We start from the raw sequence: 17,261 nt of genomic DNA, 5'->3' as shown, positions 1-17,261 counted from the left end.
AATTTTGTGTCTGGATATTTTTCCACAGAGCTCTCCAAAGCAGAGGATCAGCAAATGGGGGCCCATAGGCCATGGCCTTCTCTTGTCAATAATGTTTTTTACTTTCTAAAGGTTTTTTTGTTGTATTTTTTTTGAGACAGATTTATTTATGTGTATGCCTGTGTGTTGCTGTAGGCACATAGGTGCAGTGCCCTTGGAGGACAGAAGAGGGTGTTGGAGTCGCCTGAAGCTGGTGTTACAGCAGTTTGGAGCCATCTAGTGGTAGTGCTGGGAACTGAACTTGGGTCCCTTACAAGACCAATATGCACTTGTAACTAACTACAGAGCCACCTCTCTGGCCCCTCAGTACCATTTTCCGGGCACACTGTCATGCCCATCTGCAAACATTCCATGGCTGGTTGCTTTTTAGCCCCGGGCTGCACTATCTTGACTGACAGGTTTATGAACTGCAGAAGCCTGGATATTTCCTCTTGGCTTAGGTACGGCTCCTCCCAAGACGTCTCCGTTTGCGCCTTAGCTTGTAGGGCCCTTGTGCAGCCACAACCTCCACCAGAGCGCTTGCAGTAGTTTGTCATAGCGCATGCACCTCAACTGTCAGAGAGAGGTCCTGGGCGGCAGACAGTCTGCAGGCTCATCCTCATGCGTAGGCTCATGGCTTCGGGGTGACCCTAGGAGAAGGAACGGGTGTCATCCAGGGTTTGGGGGTTGGCTCTTGGTAATACCCTCCATCTGCCATGTCCCTCCAGGTCAGTGGAGTTGGGTACAGCGGCGAAGGGACTGTGTACCTCCTCCCATCCAAGGAAGTAATCAAGGGATTCAGCAATGTTTCGGTGGGGAAGCTGGTGGAGGTGAGTGTTGGGTCGCCATAGTGGGACAGGGTGCGACTTGCCTGGAATGATAAAGGGGGTGATTGACAGCTTAGGCTGTCACAGCTGCAGACATCACCCCAGCTGGATGGGAAGGAGGAAGGGAAAGGAAAGGCGGAGCCTGGCTGGGCTTGTGGGTGCGGATCGCCCGCACTGTTTCAGGTGCGGTCCCCCACATAAGTCCACTGCCCTCCATGCATGGCAAGCGGCCTCCAGGGAGTCAGGGCCTCCTCCCAAACAACCCCTCCTCTGCGGCCTTCCCTCTCCTCAGCCCCCTCAGAAACAAACTCAGAGAAGCCCCTGGAGGGCAGAGCTCAGCTCCAGTGTGGCAGGGAAGCAGCAGCAGCTGCCCACACTACTCTGTCAGGTTTCTAGACTTTTCTCTGAGCTAGCTGTGTACTGCAGAACACTTCCGTAAAGCCTGTGGCTTGAGTGATGCCTGCTTATCCTCCTCGGCCACTCTCCAGCCCCAGAGCACAGTGTCACCCCAAGTGGAGGCCCACGAGGAGTCACTACCACCCCACCACCCTTCCTCAGACCCTAGTCCTCCCGCACCCAGGGCTCCCCTACGACAGCTTCTGGAACCAGCACTCCTCCTGAGCCTGGCATCCCAGCTACTGAGGAGACTGAGACAGGAGGGTTGCAAGTTCAAGACCAGCCTGGGAAACTTAGCAAGCCCTATCTCAGAATAAAAAACTAAAAACAAATCTGGGGTGTGCAGTTCAGTGGTAGAAGGCTTACCTAGCATGTGAGAGGCCCTGAGTCCAATGCCTGAAGATGGAGGGGTGGCGGGGGATCCTTGTGTGTTTCTAAGACACCGACTTATTGAAGGAAACTCTTGTTGCCTGGCCCAGCTCTAAGGCCACGCCTACTGTGTCCAGCCTTTTCACGGTGTGGGTGAGCTCAGGACCCAGGCACTAGATCTCAGTACTGACTGCAGATATTCCAACCGCCCCCCTTCAGGCAGGCTGCGTCGCCAACAACGCTGTCATCAGGAAGAACACTGTAATGGGACAGCCCACAGAAGGGGCCTTGATAGTGCTGGGCATGAAGGTAAGAGGTCAGAAGAGGACATCAGTGTCCTTCTCTGTGGCTCTCCAGTTGTTCCCTTGAGACAGGGTCTCTCACGGAACCTTAGCCAGGCTGGGCCAGCAAGCCCAGCTGTCTCCCTATCACCCACCCTGTCTTCCGGCAGCACTGAGGGTTCAGGCACACATAGCCACTTGCTGACCTAGAAGTTTTGGTTCCAAAAGGAGAAATGCTCCAGCCGGGAGACACAGTGAACATTCCACCAAACTGGAAGCTCAGACTCCCCCCTGGCCACTTTGGGTTTCTGATCCCCTGAAGCAGGCAGGCCAAGAAAGGAAGCACAGTGGTAGCAGGGTACTGATTGCCAAGGGGAATTTGGATTGCTTCTCCACAAGGGAGGTGGGAAAGAGTATGTCTGGAGTACAGGGGACCCTTCAGGGCATCTCTTGGTGCCACCATGTCCTGTGATTAAAGTCAATGGGAAACTATAACCCAGGCCAGGCGGGCTGGCGCACAGACCCGTCAGGAATGAAGGTGTGGGTCACTCAGTGCTTGCTGAGGGAAGAGGAAGGACAGAATTGGTAGTAGAAAAAAGTAGTTAGGTGAACCCACAAGAGTCTGTTAAAGGAGCTCAGGAATTATTAAGATATAAAATGGGGATAATACCATCACGGCTACAGAACGAGATAAACAACGCCACTTCTCCAGCCATTGTCCTCGGTTCCGCCCAGGGGTGATGGGAACCAACAGCAAGCCGCTCCACACTGCCTGATCCGGTCCTCGCTACCCAAGAGAGATCGTGACCCCTCTCTCTCTCCTCTTAAATGGTCACATACGCAGACAAGACCACACCCATTTGATCAGACACCCCAAAAGTCATTGGTTGAATGGAATGAATTCCCACAACACTTCCCCCTTTTTTTGTCTAAATAAGAAGGTTCTAAACCTAATACAAAGTTATATACAAAAAGAACAACGATCAAGTATTGTCTAGAAGGAAGAAAAGGTAATATCATAAACAAAAATGGAACTACAACCAACAAGAACAACATCAAGCAAGAGACATACACTAAACGTCCAAAGGTAATTGGCGAGTCACAGAGATCACTCCAAAAGCTGTCCTATCTTGAAGAGCCTAATCTTGTACCTGTAATGCTCTTAGCTAAGATACGAGAGGATCGTAACTGTAACCATCTAGTCTTCGACCCCATCAAAGACCTGAGAAGGAAAATAATATTACCTGAGTGAGCAGGAAGTGCAAGCAAGCAACTTCTGAAAAATGCAAGGAATGACAGAGACAGCTGCGTCCACTGTTGGCCATAGGCCTAGATTATCGGACAGACTATCCTCAGAGGCAGGAAAATTTGAAAGATTGTCCCATCTTGTCTCAGCAAGTTTCATCAGTCGCTTTTCCTCGTGTCCTGCTCGTCCGGATTGGACAGTGTACGTACTGTCAGCAGTCGAGGCAAGGGCAGTTCTCTGCCCAACAGGCCATTTTTTGCCAAGAAGAAAACAAATCCCATATGGAGTGTCTTCGATGCCCAACATCCTCTCGAGAGTAGATTGGTGCTGCCGGGAGCAATCATGTCTGACGTCAACATAGTTATAAATACCAGCTAAGGCCACGTGACCAATTACAGAAACAAGGATTATAACTGACATGAATACCTTTAATCCCAGCACTCGGGAGGCAGAGGCAGGTGGATCTCTGTGAGTCTGAGGCCAGCCTGGTCTACAGAGTGAGTTCCAGGACAGCCAGGACTGTTATATAGAGAAACCTTATCTCAGAAAACAAAATACAAACAAACAAACAAATAAAAATGTGTTTGTGCATAGATATGCATGTATTAAGCAGATATCTGTGCTTGCTTGCTTGCTTTTTCATGCAATTATATTGGTTCCATCAGTTCTCCTTTAGGAAACCCTGACTAGTAGACACGGGCTCTGGGGATTCGAACTCAGTCCTCAGGTTTGCACAGCAAGCCCTCTTACCTGCTGAGCATCTCCCCAGCCTTAGGCATCATGTTCATGATCTGCACACCCCTCTCTTATATCACTTTCACAATGTTATTAGTTTTCGGTAGTGAGAACAGAACCCAGGGTATCATCTCTGCCTGGGTTAAACTCCAGTACTTTTTACTTTGAGAAACGCCCTTGCTGTGTGGCCCAGGTTGGTCTTGAACTCACAATCCTGCCTCAGCCTCTGAGTAGGTATGACTACAGGCATGTGCCACCACACCCTGCCCACCATCACATCTCCATGTTTTGTGAACTCCTGGGGTGACACAAACAAACATCTACTCACCCACATAGGGCACCCCCAAAAGAATCAATTCCACCCAGGCCCAGCTTGGTGGGTGATTGACTTCACTGGGTTTGCTCAAAGTAGCATGGTGATCACAAACAGCCACGTCCCTGTGGAGCTCAGCCCTGATGTGGTGTGCCCCCTGCCGGGAATCTTCTGCTTTCCGAATGCTCTACCATATCCCTGCTGCAGCTGAGGTAGGGTTGAGAAGGTGAGGGTCTGATGCCCGCCCTACCCCTCCTTCTGAGGGAATAACAACAGGCCTCATTTTGAGGGTCTGGGGATAGGTCACAGCTTCTCGGATAACGATACTGATGGCTGCCTTTCTCAGAGGACAGCATTCCACAGCACAGCCACTGTTCACCACTGTGGGGGCTGCTGACATATCTGTGCTTTGAGGAAGATGAGGGGATGGGGAACCCTTTCCAGGCATGGTGTCACACGCCTTTAATCCCAGCACTGGGGAAGCAGAGCTAGGCAGATCTCTGTGAGTTCAAGTCCAGCCTGACCTACATAGCAAATCCCAGGCCAGCCAGGGCTACACAGTGAGACCCTGTCTCGATAGGGAAGTGGGGTCCTCAGAGCCCCTCCTTCCCCAATCCATTCCCACCTCTACCACTTCCGCCGGAGTTCTGGAATTCCTTTCTCTCCCAAACACTGTCTCTAATGCATGGGTACCTGGCTAACACTGGTTTGCTTTTGGAAACCCGAGTTTGACCTGGTGAGCAACAGGCCCCAAAGTCATCAAAGACCACGACCACACGGGTGATGATCCTGCAGGCCCCAGACTGCACCCTCCCAAATGCCGTTGTTCCCCAGAAGTTTCCAAAGGCTTGGTCCTGGGACAAGAGAAAAGAAACCGTTTCCTGGGTGAGGCCTTTGAAGCAGGCAGCCTTCCCATAGCTACTGCTTGGGTTTCTGTAGTTTGGATGCTGATTTACACAGACAGAGCTTAGCATACAGCAGTGGTTCTCAACCCATGGGTCACGACCCTTTATGGGGTGTGTGTGTGTGTGCAAACGACCTCTTCACAGCAAGTCACCTAAGACCATTGGAAAACACATATTTCCAATTTCCGATTTATAACAGTAGTAAAATTATAGTTATGCAGTAGCAACAAAAATAATTTTATGTTGTGGGTCACCACAACATGAGGAACTGTACTAAAGGGTCGCAGCATTAGGAAGGTTGAGAACCACTGGCTTATAGCCTGGCTTGGGATGACTCCCTGAAAATATCCCACCTTACGCCCTAGATGAACTTAAGTGGTGTCAAAGATTCCTACACACGGAGAAAAGAGATTCCCTTCAGCTCAGAGCAGAAGTGGATGGCAGTGAGGTGCAGCCCGAAGAATGAGGTGAGCCTGGCTGGTGTTGAGACAGAGTCTCACTGTGGGGCCCAAGCTAACCTGGAAGCCTCCTGCCTCGGCATTTGAGAGCCGGGATGACAGGAGCACACCATGGCTGTGCTGTCCTCTGTCCCTTACCAAAACAAGGCACAAACACCTGGGGGAGAGGATGACAAGCCCAGCACCTTCCAAGACTTCCAAACTGAGGTGACAGTATGGACGGGGCTTTCTGACCCATGATGCTCACAGTGGGGACCTGTTTGTTTGGGGGATTCTGGTGTGGGCTCAAGTGTGAGGCAGCAGGAAGCACCCAATGACCGCAGATCTTTTTCCTTTTCTTTTCCAAGGATCAGGAAGACGTTTACTTCATGAAGGGGGCCTTTGAGGAAGTAATCCATCACTGTAGCATGTACAACAATGGGGGCATCCCCCTGCCTCTGACGCCCCAACAGAAGTCCTGCTGGCAGCAGGAAGAGAAGAAGATGGGGTCGCTTGGCCTGCGGGGTTGGTGTCATGACTCCCTCCTCTGGCCTCTGGGGCCTTGAGTTGGCCTGTAGTGTTGCCGGGATGCATGAGAGCAGGGTCCGGGGTGAATCTGCCACCAGCCAGAATGCAGGCAGGGGTGAGCTGACAGCAATTCCCAACGTGACACTCCACAAAGTGCCTAGACACCCCTAGCCCTTCATGACACCCACTTATCCAGGTGTGGCTCGTGTATGGAGGGGGCGTTGCTCGCCAAGTTCTCTAGGACATATGAAGTTTGTGCCATGAACATAATTTCAGGCACCATTTCACTCCCTGCCTTCTGCCATGAAAACCTAGAACTCTCAGACGAGGGAAGACACTTCATTTCGTGGCGTATGCAGCTTTCCCGGCTTCAGGGTCAATGTCTTCCCCTCAGGCTAATGTTAAACCCTGTGCCATTTGCTGCCCTGTCCCTTGTTGGAGAAAACATCTCAAAACACTCTGGAATATTTGTACTCCATGGGGGCAGGGCTAGGAGAGGCGCTGGGCTCACCCTGTCCATTACCTCGACCTCCCTACTTTGGGGACAGATGAGTGTGCATTGAGCCCGTGGCAGGCGGGGCTGTCCCAGATGCCTGCCTGTCATCCCCCAGGGGCTTCAGCTGGACAACCAGCCTCAGACAATCATCTGAGCTATTCCCACACCCCTCCCTCCCTATCCAGCACCCCTGTGACTGAGGGTCACAGTAGGGCTTGCTAGGACTAAAGAAGGTCACCAGCCCCCAGAAACCTGTCCTTGTGTCTCTCACAGTGCTGGCCCTGGCGTCTGGGCCCGAGCTGGGGAGACTGACATTCCTGGGTCTGGTGGGTATCATCGACCCCCCGAGGGCTGGCGTCAAGGAAGCAGTCCGGGTCCTCTCGGAGTCTGGTGTGTCAGTGAAGATGGTGACAGGAGATGCCCTAGAGACGGCCATGGCCATAGGTAACCAGGGTGAGGCTGGGAGTGAAGGGATCACGCCCAGCTGAGAGGGATCTGAGCTGTGTAGACCAGTGCTCCCTGCTCCAGCTTGTGTCCAAACTGGGGGAAAGTCCACATGTAAACTGAGGACCTGCGATGTGTTTAGGGGTTTGTTTAGGCACAGATGGCACCCACACCGTGGAGTTCCAGTCTGGCTCCCTCCACCGGCTGGGCATCTTTGACGAGTCATGGAGCCACGCTGGTCCTCACGTCTCTTCGTCAGCGGGGGGCCGGCAGGCCCCCTCTGCCTCCTCTAATCATGTCTATTGAGCTGTCAGGGTGGTTTTGCCCAACTCAGCCCAGGGCCGTGAGGTCACAGCCGGAGTCTCAGAGCCCTCATGTGAGGTGCCAGTGGCACTTCCCAGCAGTGTGGCCTCAGGGAAGCCAGTTTTCACGTAGTTTCCTCCTCATGGGCAAATAGAGGTTCACCGGTTATCAGACACTGACTCAGATGGGCATGCTGGGTGGACAGGACCACAGTTCGGGCCCTGGAGGTACTCCTCAGCCTTAACTCCCCTCCCAAGGAAGAACCATCGGCCTGTGCCACGAGAAGCTGAAAGCCATGTCTGGGGAGGAGGTGGAAGGCATGGAGCAGGACGCACTGGCTGCCCGAGTGAGGCAGGTGGGTTCTCCCGGGGCGGGGGCAGACGGGGCAGGGATGGAGAGGTCCTCCAGCTCCTCTGTCCACTGATGACTCTTGGACTCCCTATGCCAGGTGTCTATATTCTTCAGGACCAGCCCGAAGCACAAGGTTAAAATCATAAAGGTAACTGGGCCGAACGACAGGGTCCATTCAGGGTGGGACCATCCAGGGTGACAGGCTCTCAGCTGGCCAAGTGACAGGGATGGTCCGGGGTTGGGGGGGGGCACGGGGGGGATGCTGCTAAGCTGGCCTTGACTGTAGCTTTCTTCTCTAGACAGCTGCATGCCTCCCATGCATCCATCCCTGCTTGCGGGCCAGAATGCTATCACATGTTTAGCTGCAGAGGATGCTGGGAAATGTCATCTCTAGTGGGATGGGTACTTCACAGCTAAACAGGAGTGGATCCCCTTACGGGGTTGTTGGGAAGCTGGGGACCACTGACCACAGACACTAGGGACAGCCCTGGGAATGAGATGATGTAAAGAGAAAATATTTAGGTGCCAACATGGACCTGCCATGGTTTCTCTTTGTCAACCAGAAGCCTGTGAGTTTCAGAGCTTTCCCACGTCCGCACCTGGCAGTCCCGAGCTCCTTGGTAGCCATGTTTTGCTCTTTGGGGGCTGTTTGAGGGGGTACTGGGGCATTTAGTTTTTAGTGATGAAGAATAAATGCCAACCACATATGCTGGCTCACAACGTCATCCCAGTACTCAGGAGGCTGAGGCAGGAGGATCATGAGTTCCAGGACAGTCTGAGCTACACAGAAAGACCCTGTTCCAAAAAGAGGGAGAGACCAAATTTTGTATATATGAACATGGGTGCATACAGGCCACAGTGCATGTGTGGAGGTCAGGTGACAACCTGTGGGAGTCAGTTCTCTATTAACCACGTGACTCTACGACTCAGGTCATCGAGATCGGCGGCAAGCTCCTTTACACATTGAGACATCTTGCCAGCCCAGAGATAAGGCTTCTAATGGCTTTATTTACTGCTCACTGACAGCAACTTTTACAAGTCACTTCTGTTGTCCTAGACAGGGTGTCACAACAGCCTGTGAGTCCAGGATGGTGGCTGCCACTTGCTTTGCAGATGGAGAAACTAAGGTTGGGTAGTTCAGGGCCATGCCCACTTCCACAGCCACTGCAGGAGAGTGACTGTGACCAGGCCAGCTGACGGGTGGCTGCTGCCTCCATGGTTCACCAGGCAGGGCATCAAGAAAGTCTAGGAGGGTCCTCGGGCTGTGGCCCTCCATCACCTGCTCTTCCCAAAGGCATTGCAGGAGTCAGGGGCCATTGTAGCCATGACAGGGGACGGTGTGAATGATTCAGTCGCCCTGAAGTCTGCGGACATCGGGATCGCCATGGGCCAGACAGGGACGGACGTCAGCAAAGAGGCCGCCAACATGATTCTGGTGGACGATGACTTCTCAACTATTATGTGAGCTGCTATAACCAGCATCCCCAGGATGTGCTGTAGTGGGTATGAGGGGGCTTGCTCGGGGTTCAGGGGACTCTCTGAAGAGAGCTATATCCCAAGCTCACTCCAAACATATGGAACTTCTCAAAACAGGGTCCTGGGGCCATCCTGTCATTCGTCACTGTGGGATATAAAGAAAACCTGGAGCCACTTGACTAGTCAGTAACAGAGAGCTGTTAAAAATCACGTTTGGGGGCTGGAGGGATGGCTCAGGCAGCAAAGCGCTTGGCCTGCAGCATGGGGAACTGAGTGTGACATCCTGAGTTCACAAGAAAATGCAGGCGGGGTGGTACAGGCTGTTGGTCCTACCGCTGTGGAGGAGACAGGCAGAACCAGGGCTGGCTAGCTGGCCAACCTCCCCGATCGGTGAGCTCCAGGCCAGTAAGACATCTTGTGTCCAAGGAGGACAGCCATCCTGGGGCTGACACCCAGGTTGTCCTCTGACCCCCACATGTGTGCACATCTGCACAAATAGAAGTCACAGTTGGAGGCCCAACAAGGAGGCACAGACCTGGGATTCCTGAATTCAGGAGGTGAGGCTGGAGGATTAAAGTTGCCTTTCTCTGGATTTAATTTGAAGCTATAATTAAGGCTAATCTTTAGTAAATCAGTACTTAGGGTGCAGAAGAACATTTGGAAGAGTGCTTTGAACAGCAGAGGCACCAACATAGCAACATTTCTCTGCTATTAAAAATACTCTTCCAAGAATGATTTAGTGTGTGTGCGTGTGCGTCCCACGGACATCGCCATAGGAGTGTGCCTGTAAGCCTGGCACCGTGAGGGGCAGAGAGAGGAGGACCCCTGGGGCTTGCTGGCTGCCAGCTTTGCTCCAGGCTCTGTGAAACACTGATTCCAAAGGAGTAAGGCAGAGAGGCAGCAGGACATCCAACATGTTCTTAGGGCCTCCACACACATGTTCTGACACATAAACCGCACAGGTACACACACACACACACATAGACGGACAGATGGTGATGTCTCTGAACCTCTCAGACCCTCTCCTGTTCTGCTTCCAGTGTGTGCAGAGCTTGGGTTTCTTCCGCTCTGTGTGTCCAACTGCAGGTGGATTGTACTGTCAGCATCCGAGCACAGTTGGGGCCCTGGGCTCCAGCCGAGGGGTCACACACAGGATTTGCACAGAAGGGCGGACATCACCTCCTACTGGTGTGTCCCAGCTGTGCCAGCAAGAGCTACCTGCACTGCTGCGTGTGAGCTGACCACGCCACGCCCCCAGGACCTTTCTGCCCACACTCACTCACCTCCCTTTCAGGAGCGCGGTGGAGGAAGGCAAAGGCATCTTCTACAACATCAAGAACTTCGTCCGCTTCCAGCTGAGCACGTAAGCAGAGGCAGACGTTCCTCCGTGGTCAGCGGGCACTGAATCTGGTGCATGCGTTGATGCGCTGCCTGTCGCCTGTGCCCTGCAGGAGTATTGCAGCCCTGAGCCTCATTACCCTGTCCACCGTGTGCAACCTGCCCAGCCCCCTCAATGCCATGCAGATCCTGTGGGTGAACATCATCATGGATGGGCCACCGGCGCAGAGGTGAGGCAGCAGGCTGAAGGCAGGACCATGTGAGCTCCCTCTTGGAATCTCCAGGCTGCTGAAGTGTGAACAGCTTCTTGAAGGGCATGAATGCAGAGATGGAGCCTTGCGCTCTCTCAGTTACAGCCCTCTCCTGGAGCCCATGGCTCAGTCCCACTGTATAGTCAGGTCACCACCTCCAAGAAGTCCTCCCTGATCACTCTAACAGTGGTGGCCTCATCCTTGGTCCTCTGCCCATCCTTTTCCCCAAAGAGGAAAGTATCATTGTTCTGATTGGTTGGATCCATCCCTACTGTAGCTGGTGACTATGGACGTGATGCCCCTTGACCCTTGGATGGTGCTTGCATGACATAGATGCTCATGAACTCATTGGTGGCACGGGAGACCTGTGTGCCCAGCAGCCTTGGTTGCTTGCACAGGGAGGTATCACTCCAAACGGGGCTGCTGTTACTGTTAACATCACTATAACCATCTGCTGTGGTACACCGAGAGGGAAGGCCGGTTCATTTCCCCAGAGCCCAGTGAGGGCTGCAGCTTCCACAAGGCTCCCTGTGTGTGAGAGACAGCAGGTGAGGTAGCTCCCAGGTCTCTAGCCCATGTGCAACATCTCCTGATGTTTCCGAGTGACAAATGAGGAGTCTCTGACAGATGGACCCTGGAGGGCAGAGCTGGGTCCTGTTTCTCCAGGCCTCACTCAGGACCCCACACGGTAGTGGGAACTGCGTGGGGGTGGGGGGATCAGGAATTCATGACATGGGAAAGGCCAAAGCCTGGTGCTGGTCCTTGCTAGGTGCTCTGGCCTCTCTGCATCTAGATGCTTGGAGAGAGATGAGTAGAGAGCTATGGCTATCCCTGGGATGGTTACTGTGGGACAAGAACAGCCCTGCTCACCAGCGACAGTCCAAAGGGCAAGGCTGAAGCATGGGTCTCAGGGGTCCTTTTCAAATTTTTGGCTTTTTTTTTTTTTTTGGTTTTTTGAAACAAGGTTTCTCTGTGTAGCTTTGCGCCTTTCTTGGAACTCACTTGGTAGCCCAGGCTGGCCTCGAACTCACAGAGATCCCTCTGCCTCTGCCTCCCAAGTGCTGGAATTAAAGGCGTGCGCCACCACTGCCTGGCTAAATTTTTGGCTTTTTGAAGCAGGCTCTCACTCTGTAGTTCAGGCTAGCTGGGGGATTCACTATATAACCTAGGCTGGCCTTGAACTCAGAGATCCACCTGCCTCAGCCTCCGGAAAGCTGGGGTTACAGGTGTGTGCCACCTGGCCCAGCTTCCAAGTGACCTTGCTATTTCAAAGCATTGCTGCCTTGTTCTGCACAGCCTGGGGGTGGAGCCTGTGGACAGAGATGCCCTGCGGAGGCCTCCCCGGAGCATCAGGGACACGATCCTGAACAAAGCCCTGATCCTGAAGGTCCTCATGTCAGCTGCTGTCATCATAGGAGGGACCCTCTTTATCTTCTGGAGAGAGGTGAGCAGGGCAGGCATTGGCTCGCTCAGGAACAGTCGGGAGCCCTGTGCAGGACCGGGTCATCTCTCCAGGGAGACACATAGCTTGGTGCTATCAGAGGCCAGAGAGTGGGTGGTGGGTGCAGATGCCTGGGAGAGGTGGGGAGAAGTGTGTGGGTCAAGTACTGTAGCCAGAGCGCAGAGAGCGGGGGTCTGGATGGCGGGCACTATTTTTATTGTCACAGGAGACTACAGGATCCCCTTACACTCTGAGACTATCTTAGCACAGGTCAATTTTCAAGGCCCATTGGCATGGTTATATATGGCCAAGATGAGGAATTAAGCAGGGATCCCCATTGTGTTTAGACATGTCCTCCAGGGCATCCAGATGGGAGCTTCCTTCTGAAAGTCTGCCTGGTAGCCAGGGTAGAGGGGTGTACACTGGACGGACCGAGCTGTGTTCCAGCCTGATGAGGGTTCCGGGAATGGGGGGGGGTTGGGGAGGAACTGAGGCAAAAACTGAAAACTTGCACTCACAAATCCATCTCACTGGGGCTCTGGCCAGTCCTTGTGACGAGCCAACCCAGTCAGACACAGCTTAGGCCTCAACAGACATTCTTACCATGCCACATTGTCTTTGGGACCGACTGTCCCACACTCCTCATGAGTTCTGATCTGTGGGTCTGGGTAGTGTCGTGACCTGTGAGGCAGTTACCCACTAGGACAGTATTTCCAACCTTCCTAATGCTGCGACCCTTTTATTCAGTCCCTAATGTTGAGGTGACCCCTAACCATAGAATTATTTCCATTGCTAGTTCATAACAGTAATTTTGCTACTTTTATGAATCATAATATGTTTTCCGATGGTCTTAGGTGACCCTTATGAAAGGGTCGTTTAATCCCCAATGGGGTCGCGACCCACAGGTTGAGAAATGCTGCTCTAGGAGCAGCGGTCTTCCCTTTCTCGGCTACCTGTGCTGGCAGCTGATACTCCTGATAGAAGACAAGGCTCTTCCCAGGGTGGGCGTCCCCTGGGGCCGGCACAGAAACACGGCACAGAGTCAGATTCTAGGGTACACCTTCGGGGCTGGGTTGACCAGCAATCCTCAGGCAGCACACACACACAGGTCACCCCTGGCACACTGACTGTACCCCTCAGCTCTAAGGCAGGGGGTCCCCTTCCCTCTCTGCCGTGAGCATACCTATGTACCGGGTTCCAGATCCCGGAGAACGGGACCAGCACTCCACGCACCACCACCATGGCCTTCACCTGCTTCGTGTTTTTCGACCTCTTCAATGCCCTAAGCTGTCGCTCTCAGGTGAGCAGGGCTGAGACCCAGCCCCGAGCCCCGCCCCGGGGGGGGGGGGGGAGATACAGACTGCACAGTGTCCCAGGGGCACAGCTGCCGAACCCACACTGTGCGCTTGCAAAAGCCCCATCAGGCCTCTCCTCCCCACAGACCAAGCTGATATTTGAGATTGGCTTCTTCCGGAACCGCATGTTCCTCTACTCGGTCCTCGGGTCCCTTCTCGGGCAGCTGGCTGTGATCTATGCCCCGCCCCTGCAGCGGGTCTTCCAGACAGAAAACCTGAGAGCTCTCGGTGAGTGAGGGAACAGGAACAAGTGGTCCCCACCCCCCCCCCCGCCCCGAGACCGCCTGGGGTGGAGCTGCGGGGGCCACAGAGAGGGAGATTTCAGGGCCATTCTGCAAAGAGTTTGGTCTGCAGCATCTGCTCTGTGTCACCTAGAGTAGGAAGGTGACATGCAGATACAGGGAACGCAAATGAAGCCCAGAAAGAGGCCCCCTCTGCTAAAAGTGGGGCCTGAGGCTAGGACTGGGTGGCAGCACCCTGAACCTCAGGACACACACAGTCTGGGGGCTTGACTGGGGTGACTTGGACAGGTGCTCATCTGAGCTGGCCATCTGGCAGTTCTTGCTGAAAGGGACATAATTTAGCAGCCTGGGATGCTCAAAGGCCACTGTGTGCATGCTCTGCTCTGGAGCCCAGGACGCTCCCACAGCCAAAGAGCAGTGGGGACAGGAAGCAAACAGTCCCTATTCCTGCAGGGACAGGCCCTGCAGAGGAACTAGCCCAAGAACAGCCGTGACAGGTCCCTAGTTTTCCTCTGTCACTTCCACCCAGGAGTGGAGAACAGAGGGTCAACTCCCAGGTCCAGCACAGCTCACTACAGACCCCAAACGGTCACCCGGGTGTGAAGATGTGCAGACAGGGCACTGGAGACCTGGATAAAGCCAGGATGGGCCCCCCCCCCTCCCTGTGATCTAGAATCAGTGTCCCTGCAGGCCCCAGCGAGCTCCCTATGGGAGCAAAGAAAAGGAACCCAGGAGCTGGGGAAACAGGACAGCATGAGGGCCCAAGTCTGAGCCTCAGAATGCATGTACCAGTAATGCCAGGGCTGGGGAGGCAGAGACAGGAGGACTTCGGGGGCTCCGTGGCCAGCTAGCCTAGCTGAAAATGGTGGGCTCCAGGTTCAGTGAGAGAGCTGTCTGAAAAAAAAATAAAAAGGTGGAGAGCAAAAGACAACACCCAATGTCGACCCCTGACCTCTGCCTGTATGTTCCTACAAGCCCACACACAAAACCCTTGGGCTGGGGCTGTAGCTCTGTTGGTAGAGTGCTTGCTTGGCACACACACAGCCCTGGGCTCCATCCCCAGCACCACATAACCTAGGCCTGCCTGTAATTCCAACAGTGACACTGGAGAGAGACAGGAGGATCAGGAGTACAAAGTTGTCCTTAGTTGCGTAATAAGTTCGAGGCTAACCTGAACTACCCGAGACCCTATCTCAGAAAGACAGGAACCCCCAAGCAAGTTTCTAAGCAGCTTTTTCCATGGTGAGGAACAAAGTCAGCTTGCAAAAACCATGGGACTCATTTGGGCATCCAGTGTCACAGAAGGACCCTGGCTTCTTCAAGAGTGGCCAGCCCCTTCCCCTCAGCCCCCACAAGTCTGTTGGGTTGAGGAGAAAGGCAGAGAACACAGAGGGAGCCACTGCAGGACGTGGCAGGTGGCCACTGCAGGACGTGGCAGGTGGCCACTGCCACCTGAGCCTCTCTTCCCACAGACCTGCTGCTGTTAGCTGGCCTGGCCTCGTCTGTCTTCTTTCTGTCGGAGCTGCTCAAGCTGTGTGAGAAGTTCTGCTCCGGAGGCAAGACCCCCCAGACGTTCCCAGGGGCCGTGTGAAGGAACCACCGTCCCTGGCCTCAGTGACCACGCAGCATCAGGACCCCGGCTCCACCTGTCCTGACCTGCTGGGATGCGCAGGTCAGGACGGAGCTTGCTAAAACATGGCACTATTTATTAAACCACTGTGTTTTTTATTTAACCTGTCTTTCTGTGCTTGAGCAATGTGGCCCCACGTGATGATGGCACAGGGTGACCAGGAGCACGGCCACGCTGCCCACAGCCATCCCCCTTGAGACCTTGCTTCCTCATTTGATAAGGGCTTAAGAGCAATTCCGTAAAAAGCTGTCTCACGATTTGGGGTTCAATCCCCAGTGTTCAAAAAGATTCCACAAGTATGATTTATGCAAAAATCTGATTAAAAACAAAAACAAGGTAGTGCCACTGAGCGGGGATAGGCATTAGTCATCTAAAAAGCCGAAACGCCACAGAGCTGCTCCCTTACACTCGCTGTGACGAAGTACACAGACGCCTTGTGTTTGCAAAGTTCTCACTCCACAGATGCCAAAATAAAACCCTCAAGTTTTTTCAGAATTCCACATCCACTTCTGACAGGGATTACCTCATAAACACTAACACACATGGAAGCTCCCTCCCCCACAAAAAAGCAGATACGTCAGAGCATGTGCCGACATCATGCCTCGTGGAGAAAGACCAGAGCCTCTCCATGAGAGGGAGTCATCATCGTTGGTGTTGTGGAGCTGAGCAAACACCTGACATGCCAGCTACTCAGGAGGCTGAGGTAAAAGGATTACCGCTCAAGGCCTGCCTGGGCAACTCAGCAGGGCTCATGATCCCCCTGCCTCTGCCTCTCAGTGAAAAGGGCTGGGGCTTGGCACCAGAGTGTCTGCCTGGCATGGACGAGGCCCTGGGCTGTTCCACACTGAAAACCATAAAGGAATCATGGCAGTGTGTGATAATGCCACTAGAGGAGCAACGCCTGCACACTCGGGACAATACACATGAACAAAACCATCCCGCCGGCGGCTGCCAGAGCCAGCTGGACCTGCACCGTAGCATCGCTCACTCGCCAGCAGCACCGGCTCTCGGGTCCTCCACACTTCCCTCTCAGGAGGGGGAGCCCGAGCCTACAACTCAAGAAGCTGGACACGTGATTCTGAGACACTCATAGTTGAGGGTTATGACACAAAAGGACTCAGCAAGCTTCAGGGACAAAGTTCACACACGTGTGCCCGTGTGTGCTCAAGTATACTCATAGGCATATGTCACATGCCACATGCACAAGTGCACCTGCACACAGGCATACATCACACACACACACACACACACCCCTAACTGCACAGATGTATGTTACGTGCACACATGTGTACCCACACACAGGTATATGTCATACATGCACATGTGCGCCTACACACAGGCATAAGCCACACACACAAAGAGGTATGTGTGCCGGTACCTGTACACACTACACAGTATCTTCACGTCAGCTCCTGTGTTCACTCATTTCATGCTAGCATCTGGCCATAGTTGACTCTTCTGTCAGGGGTGGGGGCTGAGCATCTGGGAAGTGAGCTGTCTTTTACGGAGCTGAGTGGACATTTTCTTAACCAATGGTTAATGAACACAAGCAGGCTCTTGAATCTACCTCCAAGCTACAGCCTCAGCCATCTGACTTTTTAAAAATGGTCACCATGCCAGTGAAGTTCAGAAAAAGCAAACCTAAGAGGCCATTCCAGACTACAGGAGGAGGGAAAGAACCTTTGCTTCACCTTTTACTGTAAAACTCCTTTTACTCATTCATTTTTTTTATTTTGGTTTTTCAAGACTGTTTATTTGTGTATCCCTGGCTGTCATGGAACTCGGTCTGTCGACCAGGCTGGCCTCTAACTCAGAGATCCTCTTGCCTCTGCCTCCCGAATGCTGGGATTAAAGGTGTACGCCACCACACCCACCCCTA

General features: G+C 53.4%; 1 protein-coding gene across 1 annotated transcript in view; it reads left to right on the top strand.

Annotated features, from left to right (window-relative positions):
- Nucleotides 1–15,343, top strand: part of Atp2c2 (ATPase secretory pathway Ca2+ transporting 2) — a 59,113-nt gene extending 43,770 nt beyond the window's left edge. Inside the window, exons 14-27 of the mRNA XM_059263051.1 lie at nucleotides 747–848; nucleotides 1,830–1,919; nucleotides 5,456–5,557; nucleotides 5,896–6,052; nucleotides 6,825–6,995; nucleotides 7,556–7,653; nucleotides 7,747–7,797; nucleotides 8,944–9,110; nucleotides 10,420–10,488; nucleotides 10,577–10,693; nucleotides 12,011–12,158; nucleotides 13,357–13,455; nucleotides 13,597–13,738; nucleotides 15,225–15,343. Of these exons, the coding sequence (XP_059119034.1) occupies nucleotides 747–848; nucleotides 1,830–1,919; nucleotides 5,456–5,557; nucleotides 5,896–6,052; nucleotides 6,825–6,995; nucleotides 7,556–7,653; nucleotides 7,747–7,797; nucleotides 8,944–9,110; nucleotides 10,420–10,488; nucleotides 10,577–10,693; nucleotides 12,011–12,158; nucleotides 13,357–13,455; nucleotides 13,597–13,738; nucleotides 15,225–15,343 (1,632 nt within the window). The remainder of the gene's footprint in view (nucleotides 1–746; nucleotides 849–1,829; nucleotides 1,920–5,455; nucleotides 5,558–5,895; nucleotides 6,053–6,824; nucleotides 6,996–7,555; nucleotides 7,654–7,746; nucleotides 7,798–8,943; nucleotides 9,111–10,419; nucleotides 10,489–10,576; nucleotides 10,694–12,010; nucleotides 12,159–13,356; nucleotides 13,456–13,596; nucleotides 13,739–15,224) is intronic.
- The last annotated feature ends 1,918 nt before the right edge of the window (nucleotides 15,344–17,261 follow it).

The sequence above is a fragment of the Peromyscus eremicus genome, chromosome 5 (genome assembly GCF_949786415.1).
Source record: "Peromyscus eremicus chromosome 5, PerEre_H2_v1, whole genome shotgun sequence".
Lineage (NCBI taxonomy): Eukaryota > Metazoa > Chordata > Mammalia > Rodentia > Cricetidae > Peromyscus > Peromyscus eremicus.
Note: the sequence above shows the minus strand (reverse complement) of the source record. Positions and strands in the feature narration are given on the sequence as shown.